Consider the following 13,527-nt stretch of genomic DNA (forward strand, 5'->3'; position numbering starts at 1 on the left):
GGGAGGGAGGAAGAAGGGGGAGGGAGGGAGAAGAGAAGGGAGAAGAAGAGGTAGGAAGAAAAAAGGAGAAGGGAGAAGAGGAGGTAGGAAGAAGAGAGGAGAAGGGAGAAGAAGAGGTAGGAGGAAGATGTAAGAAACAGAGGAGATGGAGGAGCATGGAAGAGGAAAGAGGAAGAAGAGGAGGTGGAGGAGATGGGCATGGCTCTCTAAGAAACCGAAGGGAGGGGGGATGAAGGGAGAAGACTCAGAGCCCCTTCCGTGCCTCATTCACCACTGCCAGCAGAATCTCTTGTCCCTGTCTCCCCCTACCCCGCCCAGGCCTCCAGCCGCTCCCGGGTCAGTCCCCTCCCCTCTGCAGGAATAGGAGGTGAGCAAATCCATGGTGGCCCAGAGGGGCTGGGGAGGGGCAAGGTATGGGAAAGGGGGAAAGCCTCCCACTCAGTCCATCTCCACGCTCCTGCCCCACACACCTCTGCCCCTCCCTGGGTTTGTGTCTGCATTAGTCACCAAGTCTGAGCCATGATTTCTGAAGAAAACTTCACACGTAGACAAAGGATGATTTTAATTTTGTACAAAGTTTATTAAAACACCCAAAAGAGGTGAGGCCAATGGCTCAAAGGGGTCAGCGGGGAGGATTAGCAAGCTTGTGGGGAGAGGCTGAGGGCCCCAGCTGCAGGCGACGGGAGCCGGGCCAGGAAGGCTGCCATTGGAGTGGTCCAATCTGGCTCCAGGCCAGCTTGGGTGTAGCGATCCGTGGAGTAGAGACACTGGAACCGGGAGCCGGGACGGGCAGGGCCGGCCCCTACAGTCCCAGCTGGAGTCAGGCCTGAGCCTCTCTCCCCAAAACTTCTCAGGACTCGGGGGGCTCGGGGAGCCCACAGGGCACGGCAGTGGGTCACGTGAATAGCTGGGACTACAAATCCTAGCAGCCACTGGATCAGCCGTGGGCCACGGCAGGGAAGCCAGACTCAGACAGCACAGTCTTGAGATTCAGTTCAGGCTGGCGTGGGCTGGGGCCGGAGCCAGGCCAGGGTGGGTTGGACCAGGGCCAGTACAGGGGAGATTAGATCAGGGTTCTGCTGGGGCACATCAGAGCAGGGTTAGGCTGAGGCGGGTCAGACCAGGGATAGGCCGGGGTAAGTCAGACTAGGGCTAGGCCAGGGCGGGTCAGACCGGGGCTAAAGTGAGGTGAGCCGGACCAGGGTTAGGCCCGAGCCAGTCAGGCCAGGCTGGGGACTTTTGCCCCTCAAGTGCTAAGGGCTCTCTGACCTGGTCAAGTCAAACAACTGCTTCTAGGGATGGTGGACAGATGGCCAGAGATGCCAGGGCGGGGATTAGGACGACCCACCTGAAAGACGGACCGCCCCCAACCTGAAAGACGGAGGCTAAGTCTCTGAAGAGCTGGGGCAGCTGGCTCAGAGCTGGCTGTTGGGGAAGACAGGATTCCTAGACCCTAACCAACCATCCCCAACACAGTCAACTCGAGCAGTGCGGGACCTTTTAACTTTGCCTCCACCTTCAAATCCCTGCTTATTAATTCCTACCTTTTGGGTGGCTTGGGGGAGGTAATAGCCTGAAGCTTCCCACCCTTGCTCACGGACCACCTTAGGCCTCTGGTTTCTAAGCTGGCCCTGTGCCTCCCCAGAGAGAGGGGACACCTGTGTTCAATACCTGTTGGTGATGCCACCTGGGACTCATCTCTTGCCCCGGTCCTGTCTGCAGGTGTGGGGAGGGGGGGTAGGTGGGGCCCAACCCAAATTCCAGCTGGATGTGGCTCCGGCCCTGGGGAGCAGGACATGAGGTGAAGAGCCCGGTGCTACCTGCAATTCCCTGGAAATGGAAGCTGAAGGGAGGGAGCTGGTTGGGGAGGAGGGAGGCAGCGGGGATCGGAGTGGGCAGGAGCAGGTGGGGGGGAAAGAACTGCTGCTTAGAGCCACCCCTGGGAGATCAGGGTCTGAAGGTCAGCGGGCGAGTTGGCATTCAGGACGGTGTGGGAGACGCTGCGTTTCTCCACCAGAGAGGCCACGGCCTTTCCCACCTCCAGGTGACTGATAAAGCCAGGGGCCAGGCGCTCAGAAGTGGACACCCCCATGTTGATCTTCACCTGGGTCGGGAGATACAGGTAGAGGGACATGTCAGTGGCTCCCGAGCAGGGGCCGAGGCTCCCTAAGGGAGCCCACGGGATAGGGAGACGGCTCCCAAGTGTCTCTGGTGCTACCCCCCACCAAGGCACCCGCCGCCAGTCCCTCTGCTCCAAGAACCTGGAGGTCTCTGGAGACCTCCAGGCTCCCCCCGCCCCCATCCCCTGCCACACTCACCTCATTCAGCTTGCAGGGCACCTTGGGGTACTCTTCCCGCACCACCTGGCAGAAGGCCAGCGCCCCCGCGGCCCCCAGGGTCAGGAAGCCAGTGCCCGGCATGAGCAGATGTTCGCCCGCGCCCCCTGAACACAACAGGGGTTGGCTGTGACGAGGGCCGGTTGGGAACGTGGGGCAGCCGGGAATGCGGGGTGGCTGGGAATGGGGGGTGGCTGGAAGGGGGAATGGCTGGGAATGGGGGTGGTGGGAATGGAAGGTAACTGGTAACCATGTGGTAGCCAGGGAGCTGGGAGAACATCGGACCCTTTCTTACCAGTGATGAAGGTGTAGGAGCCCTCAGGGTTGTCCTTGACCAGTGGGAAGAAGACCTTCCAGGAGGTGAAGGTGCTCAGGAGGAGGGTCTCGAGAACCTGGACAGGGAAAGCCCAGGAGTCGTCAGACTCAGGACCCAGGCCTCTCCCGGAGCCTAGGCCGCAGCCCTGCTCCCCCTCGTGCCCCCTCTTCCTCTTCCCCCGCTTGCCCTGGGTGTTTAAAGCTATACAGGATACAAGACTGAGTTTATCCAAGGTCCTTCTGCCTGTCTCCTGCCTAGTAGCACTTACCTACCTCTCTTCCCCTACCTCTGGCTTGCTTCTGGCAGCTCCCTGTCCCCGAAACACACATCTCCTCCCTTCGTTTGCTCCCGGAAGCCTCCCACCCCCAACATCTCCCTCGGCCCGTTCCTCCCTCGACATCTTCCTCAGCCTGTTCCTGGAAGCCCCCCACCGGCTCTCGCTCACCTTCTGCAGCTCCTGCAGGGTCTGCATGTGGGGGGGGCCCCCTTGCCACCAGCTGAGGCCCAGAGAGGACACCACATCTGTGACCTTCCTGCCTCCCTTCAACAGTTCTGCCTTGGCCTGTTCTGCTCCATCCTCGGTGCCTGGGAAGAGGGGGAAGGGGGATCGGTAGTCAGTCCGTCAGTCGCATTTATTAAGCGCTTGCTATGTGCGGAGCACCGTTCTAAGCACTTGGGAGAGTACAATGCAATGCTATAAGACACATTCCTTGCCTACACCGAGTTTAAAGTCTAAAGGGGGAGAGGGGCGTTAAATAAACATACTACAGATATGTACATAAGTGCTGTGGGGCTGGAAGGGGGAAATGAATGAAGGGAGCGAGTCAGGGTGACGCAGAAGGGAGTGGGAGAAGAGGAAAGGGGGGGCTTAGCCAGGAAGGCTTCTTGGAGGGGATGTGCCTTCAATAAGGCTTTGAAGCAGGGGAGAGCGAGAGGGAGGAGAGAGGGGGCGAGACAGAGACAGAGCTCTCGGCAGACCTCTCATCGGGATCCCAGGCCCAAGTCCAGCCTCCCCAGCAGGCCCCAAGAGCACCGTCACCTCTGGGTGGTCCCCTCTGGGAGGCTGGGGTTGCTCTACCTGGATCCTTGCAGGCCGTGGGGGAAGGAGAGGGAGTGTGTGGCCAAGTTTCTTTGCAGGGAAGGAGTCAGGGGTGTGTGTGTGTGTGTTTGTGTGTACGTGTGTGACTGGGGGGTGCTCTCCACCACCCATTAGCCCATTCTACAAGGAAGGCCCAACTCTGCCCACCCAAGTAGACTCGGGGGTCGGGGGCAGCCTGGCAGGGTCTCCACGGGCAGGGGTGAGGCTCAGGTCCCAGCCTCTGTCCCAGCCCCTGGTGCCGTGGGGAGTTACTCCATCTGGAGCTCAGGGGCCCCCCACCACCTCCCTGTCCAGCTCATGCGGCACTCACCCACCCCCTTCCCCCGCAGCATGGCCACCCTGGGCCTCGCCCCAAGCAGGAGCAGCTTTCCCCGTGGGCTGAACTCTCCCATACATGACGGGAAGGTTGTAGGCCTGTTTCTCCCTCTGTGGCTGGATCCTGGAGCCCAGATCCCAGACCCTTCACAACGTCACTAAAATCCACCCTTTCCTTTCCACACTGCTACCGCGTTAATCCAAGCACTTAGCCGACCCCGCCTTAATCACTGCATCAACCTCCCTCCCTCCTGTCTCACCCCACTCCAGTCCATACTTCACTCTACTGCCTGGATCTTTTTTCTACAAAAACATTCAATCCATGTTTCCTCACTCCTCAAGACCCGCCAGAGATCGCCTGTCCACCTCCACATCAAACGGAAACTCCTCGCCATTGGCTTTAAAGCATTCTATCACCTTGCCCCCTCCTACCTCACCTCGCCGCTCCCCTGCTACAACCCAACCCACACACTTTCCTCCTCTAAAACCAACCTACTCACCATACCTCGATCTTGTCTATCTCGCTGCCCATTTCTTGCCCACATCCTGCCTCTGGCCTGAAACGTCCTCCCTCTTCATAACCGACAATTACTCTCCCCACATTCATAGGCTTTCTAAAGGCACATCCCCTCCAAGAGTCCCTAAGTCCTCCTTTCCTCTTTTCCCACTCCCTTTTGCATCGCCCCGACCTGTTCCTTTTATTCCCCTCTCTCAGCCCCACGGCACTTACGTCCCTAACCGTAGTTTATTTATATTGTCTGTCTCTCCCTCTAGAATGTAAGCTCGTCGTGGGCAGGGTCCGTGTCTACGAACTCTTTAGCGGTGTTCTCTCCCAAGCACTTGGTACTCATTCATTCATTCAATCATATTTATTGAGCGCTTACTGTGTCCACGACGTCGCTATGAGTTGGAGACGACTCAAGGGCATAAGACAAGACGCTGTGTACAGAGCACTGTGCTGAGTGCCTGGGGGAGTACAACAAGTAATAGACACATTTTCTGCCCACAGCGAGCTGTGCTCTGTACACGGTAAGCACTCAATAAATATGATTGATCGATTGATTGACCCTGGAGCCACGAGGACACCCAGAATCCTCCCCCCGACCCCCAACCCCGACGGGCAGGAAGTGCCGCCCTTTCCCACTGCCTCGTTCCCCGGGGCAGAACGGGAGATACAGGCAGGAATCCGCCTAGACGCGGGGCAAGAGGATGTGTCCCCGAGCTAGGCCCCAGAGCCGGGACTCAGAGCCGAGGCAAGGCGACTCACCCACGTCCCCGACCACGGTGTGCAGGTGCGGCAGGGCGGAGGCCGGGACGAAGCTCCGCAGCTTCTCCAGCCGTGCGCCGTCCCTGGAAATGACGGCCACGTGGAAACCTGAGGAGACGGGAGGCTCAGGCTCCTGGGGAACCAGGAACGGCTGTTTCCTTCTTCTGCTGAGGTGGCAGGGTAGCACGGTGGTGCCGCGGTGGGAGGGGAGTGGGAGGCTGGGGCTGGGAGGGGTGGGGTGGGGAAGGGCACCTCATTCAGGTGCCCAGGTGTAGTCAGGGGTGACCAAATGTAACTAATCACATCCCCCTTGCCAGCCCACACACCTTGGGTGTGTACCGAAGCAGCCTGGCTTAGTGGAAAGAGCCCGGGCTTGGGAGTCAGAGGTCATGGGTTCTAATCCCCACTCCGCCGCTTGTCAGCTATGTGACCTTGGGCAAGTCGCTTCACGTCTCTGTGCCTCAGTTACCTCATCTGTAAAATGGGGATGAAGACTGTGAGCCCTACGTGGGGCAACCTGATGACCTTGTATCTACTCCAGCGCTTAGAACAGTGCTTGGCACTTAGTAAGCGCCTAACAAATACCAACATTATCATTATTATTATTACTGGCCCCAGTCATCCCTAAGAACCACGGGGAGACAAGCAGAGATCTGGGGTCCCCTTGAGGCTCAGGGCGGTTGGGACTCGGAGATGTCTCGAAGATCCCGGATTGAACCCGGACTGGTTTCCACTCTCCAGGGCCAACACTGATGGGAGAGAACCCTACTGGGGAGCCTCAGGACAGGAAGAAAAGAAAATAACTTGAATCAGGGCTCAGATGGAGGTGGATCAGACCCCCACACCCCTGGCTCCCTAGGTGAATCATTTCCCCGGGTGAATCCCTCTGTTGCCCTGTGGCCTGGCTGGCACTGAGCGGGGGTGGGCCCGGCGCCTTATCCTAGAGGAGGGGAAAGGGCGCCGGTGGGTGGATGGGGTGGGGGAAGGTGGGTCTGCTCGGCCTTGGCCCCTTGGAGAGGCTGGATTCCTGCTGTCCAGGTGTGAGATGGACCCGAGGCTCTGGCCAGCGACAGAGGCACCGAGGAAGATGGGTGAGGAGGGGGAGCTCTGGGGTCCTGGCACCCGACGGTCCCCCAAGGGCAGCGGCAAGTGGGGAGAGAATCCTCTTCCAGGGGTGGGCAGGTGCCCAAGGACCCTGGATCCAGAGCGTGGGAGCAGTGTGGCCGCTGAGCTTTCTCCTGAGCCCCCGGGGGAAGAGCCAGCCTGGCCAGCTGCCAAATTCCTTCTTCCCAGCCCATCCCCTGCCAGCCGGAGGGGCCTAGCCCCATCCCCCCTTCTCCACCCCGACCCGAAGCAGGTTAGAGCACCCAGGAGAATCCGGGGGAGCTCAGTCGGGGCCGGGACCCGTCCAGCCCGCAGCCCCCCCGAGGTCAGGAGCCTGTCCCCTTCACCTCTGTCCAGGAGCGACTTCACAATGCCGGAGCCCACCGTCCCGGCTCCTCCCAGCACCAGCACCAGCCGCTCTGATGGAGACATCGTCCTAAGGGGGGAAGGAGACGACAGAGACCCGCTGAGGACGGCTGACCCAACCCGAGGAGAGAGCGCTAAGTGGGGAAAGTATCTTAGGTGCCTCTTCCTCCTCCTCCTCCTCCTCCTCCTCCTCCTCCTCCTCTCCCGGCCAATCTCCAGCGTCCCAGGGCCCCCGGCCCCTCCCCTGGCTCGCCACATGGCACGGCACCGTAGCCACCGTCTCCGTGGTAGAATTGGAATTCGGGATGCATTCAGTCCTATTTCGTGAGCGCTCCCTGTGCGCAGGGCACTGTGCTAAGCGCTTGGGAGAGCGCAACGCAACAATAAACAGACACCATCCCCTGCCCACGGCGAGCTTAGAGTCTAGAGGGGCTGACGGTCTAGAGAGATCGATAAGCCACATCCCCCTGCCTCATCCAGCTCCAATCAATCGGATTTATTGAGCGCTTCCTGGGCGCGGGGCACTGTACTGAGCATTCCATTCCAGTCATTCATTCATTCAATTCATTCAATAGTATTTATTGAGCGCTTACTAGGTGCAGAGCACTGTACTAAGCGCTTGGGATGAACAAGTCGGCAACAGATAGAGACAGTCCCTGCCGTTTGACGGGCTTACAGTCTAATCGGGGGAGACGGACAGACAAGAACAATGGCACTAAACAGCGTCAAGGGGAAGAACATCTCGTAAAAACCGATGGCAACTAAATAGAATCGAGGCGATGTACAATTCATTAACAAAATAAATAGGGTAACGAAAATATATACAGTTGAGCGGACGGGTACAGTGCTGTGGGGATGGGAAGGGAGAGGTGGAGGAGCAGAGGGAAAAGGGGAAAATGAGGCTTTAGCTGCGGAGAGGTAAAGGGGGGATGGCAGAGGGAGTAGAGGGGGAAGAGGAGCTCGGTCTGGGAAGGCCTCTTGGAGGAGGTGATTTTTAAGTAAGGTTTTGAAGAGGGAAAGAGAATCGGTTTGGCGGAGGTGAGGAGGGAGGGCGTTCCGGGACCGCGGGAGGACGTGACCCGGGGGTCGACGGCGGGATAGGCGAGACCGAGGGACGGCGAGGAGGTGGGCGGCGGAGGAGCGGAGCGTGCGGGGTGGGCGGTAGAAAGAGAGAAGGGAGGAGAGGTAGGAAGGGGCGAGGTGATGGAGAGCCTTGAAGCCTAGAGTGAGGAGTTTTTGTTTGGAGCGGAGGTCGATAGGCAACCACTGGAGTTGTCCAGTCATTCCAGCAACCTTCCCCCACCGCCCCCGTTCCACCTTTAATTCTTCCTTCCTCCTGCATTCATCGATATTCATTCAATAGTATTTATTGTAGCGCTTACTATGTCCAGAGCACTGTACTAAGCGCTTGGAATGGACAATTCGGCAACAGATTGAGACAATCCCTGCCCACTGACGGGCTTACCAGGGTGGCTACGCCTGAGCAGCTGCTGATAGTGTTATGTGCTGCGAATGTGCATTGGGTTATCGATTATTTATAGATAAATCAACGGTGACAGGAATCAAACCTATTTTTTTGCGGGGAAGGGGGGGTGTAACCGTTCTCGCCTATCCCGCCGTCGACCCCCGGGTCACGTCCTCCCGCGGTCCCGGAACGTCCTCCCTCCTCACCTCCGCCAAACTCATTCTCTTCCCCCCTTCAAAACCCTACTTAAAGCTCACCTCCTCCGAGACGCCTTCCCAGACTGAGCTCTCCTTTTCCCTCTGCTCCCCCTCTGCCTCCCGCCTCCACCTCCCTTCAGCTAAACCCTCTTTTTCCCCCTTTCCCTCTGCTCCTCCCCCTCTCCCTTCCCCTCCCCTCAGCACCGTACTCGTCCGCTCAACTGTATATATTTTCATTACCCTATTTATTTTGTTAATGAGATGTACATCGCCTCGATTCTATTTAGTTGCTATTGTTTTAAGGAGATGTTCATCCCCTCGATTCTATTTATTGCTCTTGTTCTTGTCTGTCCGTCTCCCTTGGTTAGACCGTAAGCCCGGCAAAGGGCAGGGACTGGCTCTATCTGTTACCGATTTGTGCATTCCAAGCACTTAGTACAGTGCTCTGCACATAGTAAGCGCTCAATAAATACTATTGAATGAATGAATGAATGAATAAGGTCACCCACTGCTCAGCATAGTGCATGTGGAGGGGGGGGAAGCTTGCCTATTATGGCCTCCAGGAGTGAGCAAGTTTTAGGATCCCAAGCGCTTAGTACAGTGCTCTGCACATAGTAAGCGCTCAATAAATACTATTGAATGAATGAATAGGATGAGAGAAAGAGTGAATGGGAGCGGGGAGGGTCCTTTCTGTCCCTCTGAACCTCTAGCCAGGTGGGCCCGGGGTGGACTGGCAGGGCCATGTGGTGCCCTAGTGAGCCTCAGCAGCCTGCTGCCTCGGCCCCTGGCATCGCCAGCCTCCTGCCAACCTCCGCTTTTGGGGTCAGAAACCCAGGGAAGGCGACTTCCCCCGCCAGCCGCTTTGAAAATCCCTTCGGAGAAAGTCATTGCAACATCCCTAGGGAAGCAGCGTAGCCTAGTGGAGCGAGCACGGGCCTGGGAGGCAGAAAGACCTGGGTTCTAGTCCTGCCTCTGCTACTTGTCTGCTGTGTGACCTCGGGCAAGTCACTTCACTCCTCTGGGCCTCAGGTTCCTCAGCTGGAAAATGGGCCTTGAGATTGCGAGCCCCACGTGGGACGAGGGACCGCGTCCAACCCGATCTGCTTGCATCCGCCCCAGTGCTTAATACAGTGCCTGGCCCATAGTAAGTGCTTAGCAAAGACTCTGCCACTTGTCTGCTGTGTGGCCTTGGGCAAGTCATTTCACTCCTCTGGGCCTCAGTTTCCTCAGCTGGAAAATGGGGCTTGAGATTGCGAGCCCCACGTTGGATGGACCGTGTCCAACCCGATTTGCTTCTATCCGCCCCAGCGCTTAGTACAGTGCCTGGCACATAGTAAGTGCCTAATAAAGGCTCTGCCACTTGTCTGCTGTGTGGCCTTGGGCAAGTGACTTCATTTCTCCGGGTCTCAGTTTCCTCAGCTGTAAAATGGGTATTGACACTGTGAGCCCCTTGTGGGATAGGGATTGTGTCCAACCCTATCTGCTTTCATTCATTCATTCAATCGTATTTTTTGAGTGCTTACTGTGTGCAGAGCACTGTACTAAGCGCTTGGAAAGTACAATTCGGCAACACGCAGAGGCAATCCCTACCCAACAAAGGGCTCACAGTCTTGTAACCATCCCAGCCCTTACTGTAGTGCTTGGCACATAGTAAGCGCTTAACAAGCACCATAATTATATGGGAAACAGAATAGCTTAGTGGACAGAGCATGGGCCTGGGAGTCAGAAGGTCATGGGTTCTAATCCTGTCTTTGCCACTTGTCTGCTGGGTGACCTTGGGCAAGTCACTTCACTTCTCTGGGCGTCAGTTACCTCATCTGTAAAATGGGGATTGAGACTGTGAGCCCCTTGTGGGATGAAGGACTGTGACCAACCCTATTTGTTTGTATCCATCCCAGCGCTTAGTATAGTGCTTGGCACATAGTAAGCACTTTACAAATACCATAATTATATAGGAAGCAGCAAAGCACAGTAACAATAATAATAATAATAACGATAGTATTTGTAAAACACTTACTATGTACCAAGTACTGTTCTAAGTGCTGGGGTAAATCACTTAACTTCTCTGTGCCTCAGTTCCCTCATCTGTAAAATGGGGATTAAGACTCTGAGTCCCATGTGGGACAACCTGATAACCTTTTATCTATCCCAGTACTTAGAACAGTGCTTGGCACATAGTAAGTACTTAACTAATGCCATTATCATTATTATTATATAAGGTTATCAGTCCCACACAGTCTTAATCCCCATTTTACAGGTGAGGTAACTGAGGCCCAGAGAAATTAATAATGTTGGTATTTGTTAAGCGCTTACTATGTGCCGAGCACTGTTCTAAGCACTGGGGTAGACACAGGGGAATCAGGATGTCCCACGTGGGGCTCACAGTCTTAATCCCCATTTTACAGATGAGGTAACTGAGGCACAGAGAAGTTAAGTGACTTGCCCACAGTCACACAGCTGACAAGTGGCAGAGCTGGGATTCAAACGCATGACCTCCGACTCCAAAGCCCGTTCTCTTTCCACTGTGCCACACTGCTTCCTTGCCCAAAATCACACAATAGACAAGTGGTGGAGTGGGGATTAGAATCCACGCCCTCTGACTCCCAAGCCTGGGCTCTTTCCACTGAACCACGCTGCTTCTCGCATCTTCTGCTTCTATTTCCCCACCTCAACCGGCCCCCAGCGCTTAGTACAGTGCCCGTCACATAGCAAGCACTTGACTAACACCATAATAATAATAATGAGTGATAATGATGGCATTTAAGTGCTAATTAAGTGCTAACTATGTGCAGAGCACTGTTCTAAGCGCTGGGGAGGTTACAAGGTGATGAGGTTGTCCCCCGCGGGGCTCACAGTCTTCATCCCCATTTTCCAGATGAGTTCACTGAGGCCCGCTGAAGTGAAGTGACTTGTTCCAACTCACCCAGCTGACAAGCGGCGGAGGTCGGGATTCGAACCCACGACCTCGGACTCCCAAGCCCGGGCTCTTTCCACTAAGCCACGCTACCTCTCGCGTCTTCTGCTTCTATTCCCCCCTTCCCCGCCCCCAGCGATTAGTACAGTGCCCGCCACCGTAGCAAGCGCTTGACAAATACCATAATAATAATGGCATTTAATAATGTGGGTATTTGTTAAGCGCTTACTATGTGCCGAGCATTGTTCTAAGCGCTGGGGTAGACACAGGGGAATCAGGTTGCCTCACGTGGGGCTCACAGTCTTAACCCCCATTTTACAGATGAGGTAACTGAGGCCCAGAGAAGTTAAGTGACTTGCCCACAGTCACACAGCTGACAAGTGGCACAGCTGGGATTTGAACACTTGACCTCTGACTCCAAAGCCCGTGCTCTTTCCACTGAGCCACGCTGCTTCTCCATTTGTTAAGCGCTATGTGCGAAGCACTGTTCTAAGCGCTGGGGAGGATGCAAGGTGATGAGGTTGTCCCCCGTGGGGCTCCCAGGCTTCATCTCCATTTTCCAGAGGTGGTCACTGAGGCCCTCACTGAGGCCCGGAGAAGTGAAGGGACTTGCCCCAAGTTGCCCAGCCGAAAAGCAGCCGGGGAGTCGGGATTCGAACCCACGACTTCGAACTCGCCAGACCGCGCTAGAGAAGCAGCGTGACTCAGTGGAAAGAGCCCGGGCTTGGGAGTCCGAGGGCATGGGTTCGAATCCCGCCTCTGACACGTGTCTGCTGTGTGACTGTGGGCAAGTCACAACTTCTCTGTGCCTCAGTTACCTCATCAGTAAAATGGAGATTAACTGTGATCCTCACGTGGGACGACCTGATTACCCTGTATCTCCCCCGGCGCTTAGAACAGTGCTCGGCACATAGTAAGCGCTTAACAAATACCAACACTTCACTTCTCTGGGCCTCAGTTATCTCATCTGTAAAATGGGGATGAAGACTGGGAGCCTCACCGGGGACAACCTGATGACCCAGTATCTCCCCCAGCGCTTAGAACAGTGCTCTGCACTAAGACTGTGGGACAACCACAGCGTGGCTCAGTGGAAAGAGCCCGGACTTGGGAGTCAGAGGTCATGGGTTCGAATCCCGCTCCGCCACTTGTCGGCTGTGTGACTCTGGACAAGTCACTTCACTTCTCTGGGCCTCAGTTCCCTCATCTGTAAAATGGGGATGAAGACTGCGAGCCCCACGTGGGACAACCTGATTGCCCTGTATTTCCCCCAGCGCTTAGAACAGTGCTCTGCATATAGCAAGCGCTTAACAAATACCAACATTATTATTGTATCTACCCCAGCGCTTAGAACAGTGCTTGGCACATAGTAAGTGCTAACCAAATGCCATTATCATTATTATTATATAAGGTTATCAGTCCCACGTGGGGCTCCCAGTCTTCATCCCCATTTTACAGCGCTTAACAAATACCAACATTATTATTATTATTATTATTATTATTATTATGCCCCTTGTCAGCTGTGTGACTGTGGGCAAGTCACTTCACTTCTCTGTGCCCCAGTTCCCTCATCTGTAAAATGGGGATGAAGACTGGGAGCCTCCCGTGGGCCAATTCATTCCTCTGTATCTCCCCCAGAGCTTAGAACGTAGTAAGCGCTTAACAAATACCAACATTATTATTATTATGATTGTGATGATGATTATGATTATTCCCCGCCGAGCCACGCCCCCTAGCGGGCAGGGGCGGGATTCACCCCCTCGGAGTGGCGGGGGCTGCGCCGAGAGCCCCGCCCCCCCGCCCCCGCAGGGCCAATCGGAGGCCGAAGCGGGGAGTGACGTCGATGGAGGGCGGGGCAGTGGCCGTTGGGCGGTGGAGGAGGGAGGAGCGGCTCCGCCCCTCTGGCGCATGCGCGGTCGGTCCCGGGGAGGGAGGGAGAGGGAGGAACGGCCCCGTCCCCTCATGCGCATGCGCGGCCTGTCCGGGGGGGAGAGGGAGGAGCGGCCACGCCCTCAGGGCGCATGCGCGGCCGGTTCCGGGGGGAGAGGGAGGAGCGGCCACGCCCCCTCAAGCGCATGCGCGGCCGGTCCTGGGGGGGGCAGAGGGAGGAGCGGCCCCGCCCCCTCGGGCGGGCGGAAGGCGCATGCGCGG

The 13,527-nt window shown here is 56.5% G+C and overlaps 1 protein-coding gene across 1 annotated transcript; it reads right to left on the reverse strand.

Moving 5' to 3' along the window:
• Window positions 1-559: 559 nt before the first annotated feature.
• Window positions 560-6,946, reverse strand: LOC100681638. The gene is made up of 6 exons (XM_029074667.1): window positions 6,785-6,946; window positions 5,334-5,441; window positions 3,098-3,237; window positions 2,632-2,728; window positions 2,319-2,443; window positions 560-2,104 (listed from the first exon to the last, which is right to left on the reverse strand). Exons 1-6 carry the CDS (start codon window positions 6,867-6,869, stop codon window positions 1,928-1,930), a joined length of 732 nt encoding a protein of 243 aa, XP_028930500.1. The 5' UTR covers window positions 6,870-6,946; the 3' UTR covers window positions 560-1,927.
• Between the last annotated feature and the right edge of the window lie 6,581 nt (window positions 6,947-13,527).

This window comes from Ornithorhynchus anatinus, chromosome 11 (assembly GCF_004115215.2).
Source record: "Ornithorhynchus anatinus isolate Pmale09 chromosome 11, mOrnAna1.pri.v4, whole genome shotgun sequence".
In the NCBI taxonomy this organism is placed as follows: domain Eukaryota; kingdom Metazoa; phylum Chordata; class Mammalia; order Monotremata; family Ornithorhynchidae; genus Ornithorhynchus; species Ornithorhynchus anatinus.

Coding starts and splice junctions, on each gene's coding strand:
- LOC100681638 (XM_029074667.1), bottom strand. CDS start 6,869: ATGTCTCCATCAGAGCGGCTGGTGCTGGTGCTGGGAGGAGCCGGGACG. Junction 5,442..6,784: donor GAAGTCGCTCCTGGACAGAG/GTGAAGGGGACA, acceptor CCGTCTCCTCAG/GTTTCCACGTGGCCGTCATT. Junction 2,444..2,631: donor CTCCTACACCTTCATCACTG/GTAAGAAAGGGT, acceptor TGTTGTGTTCAG/GGGGCGCGGGCGAACATCTG.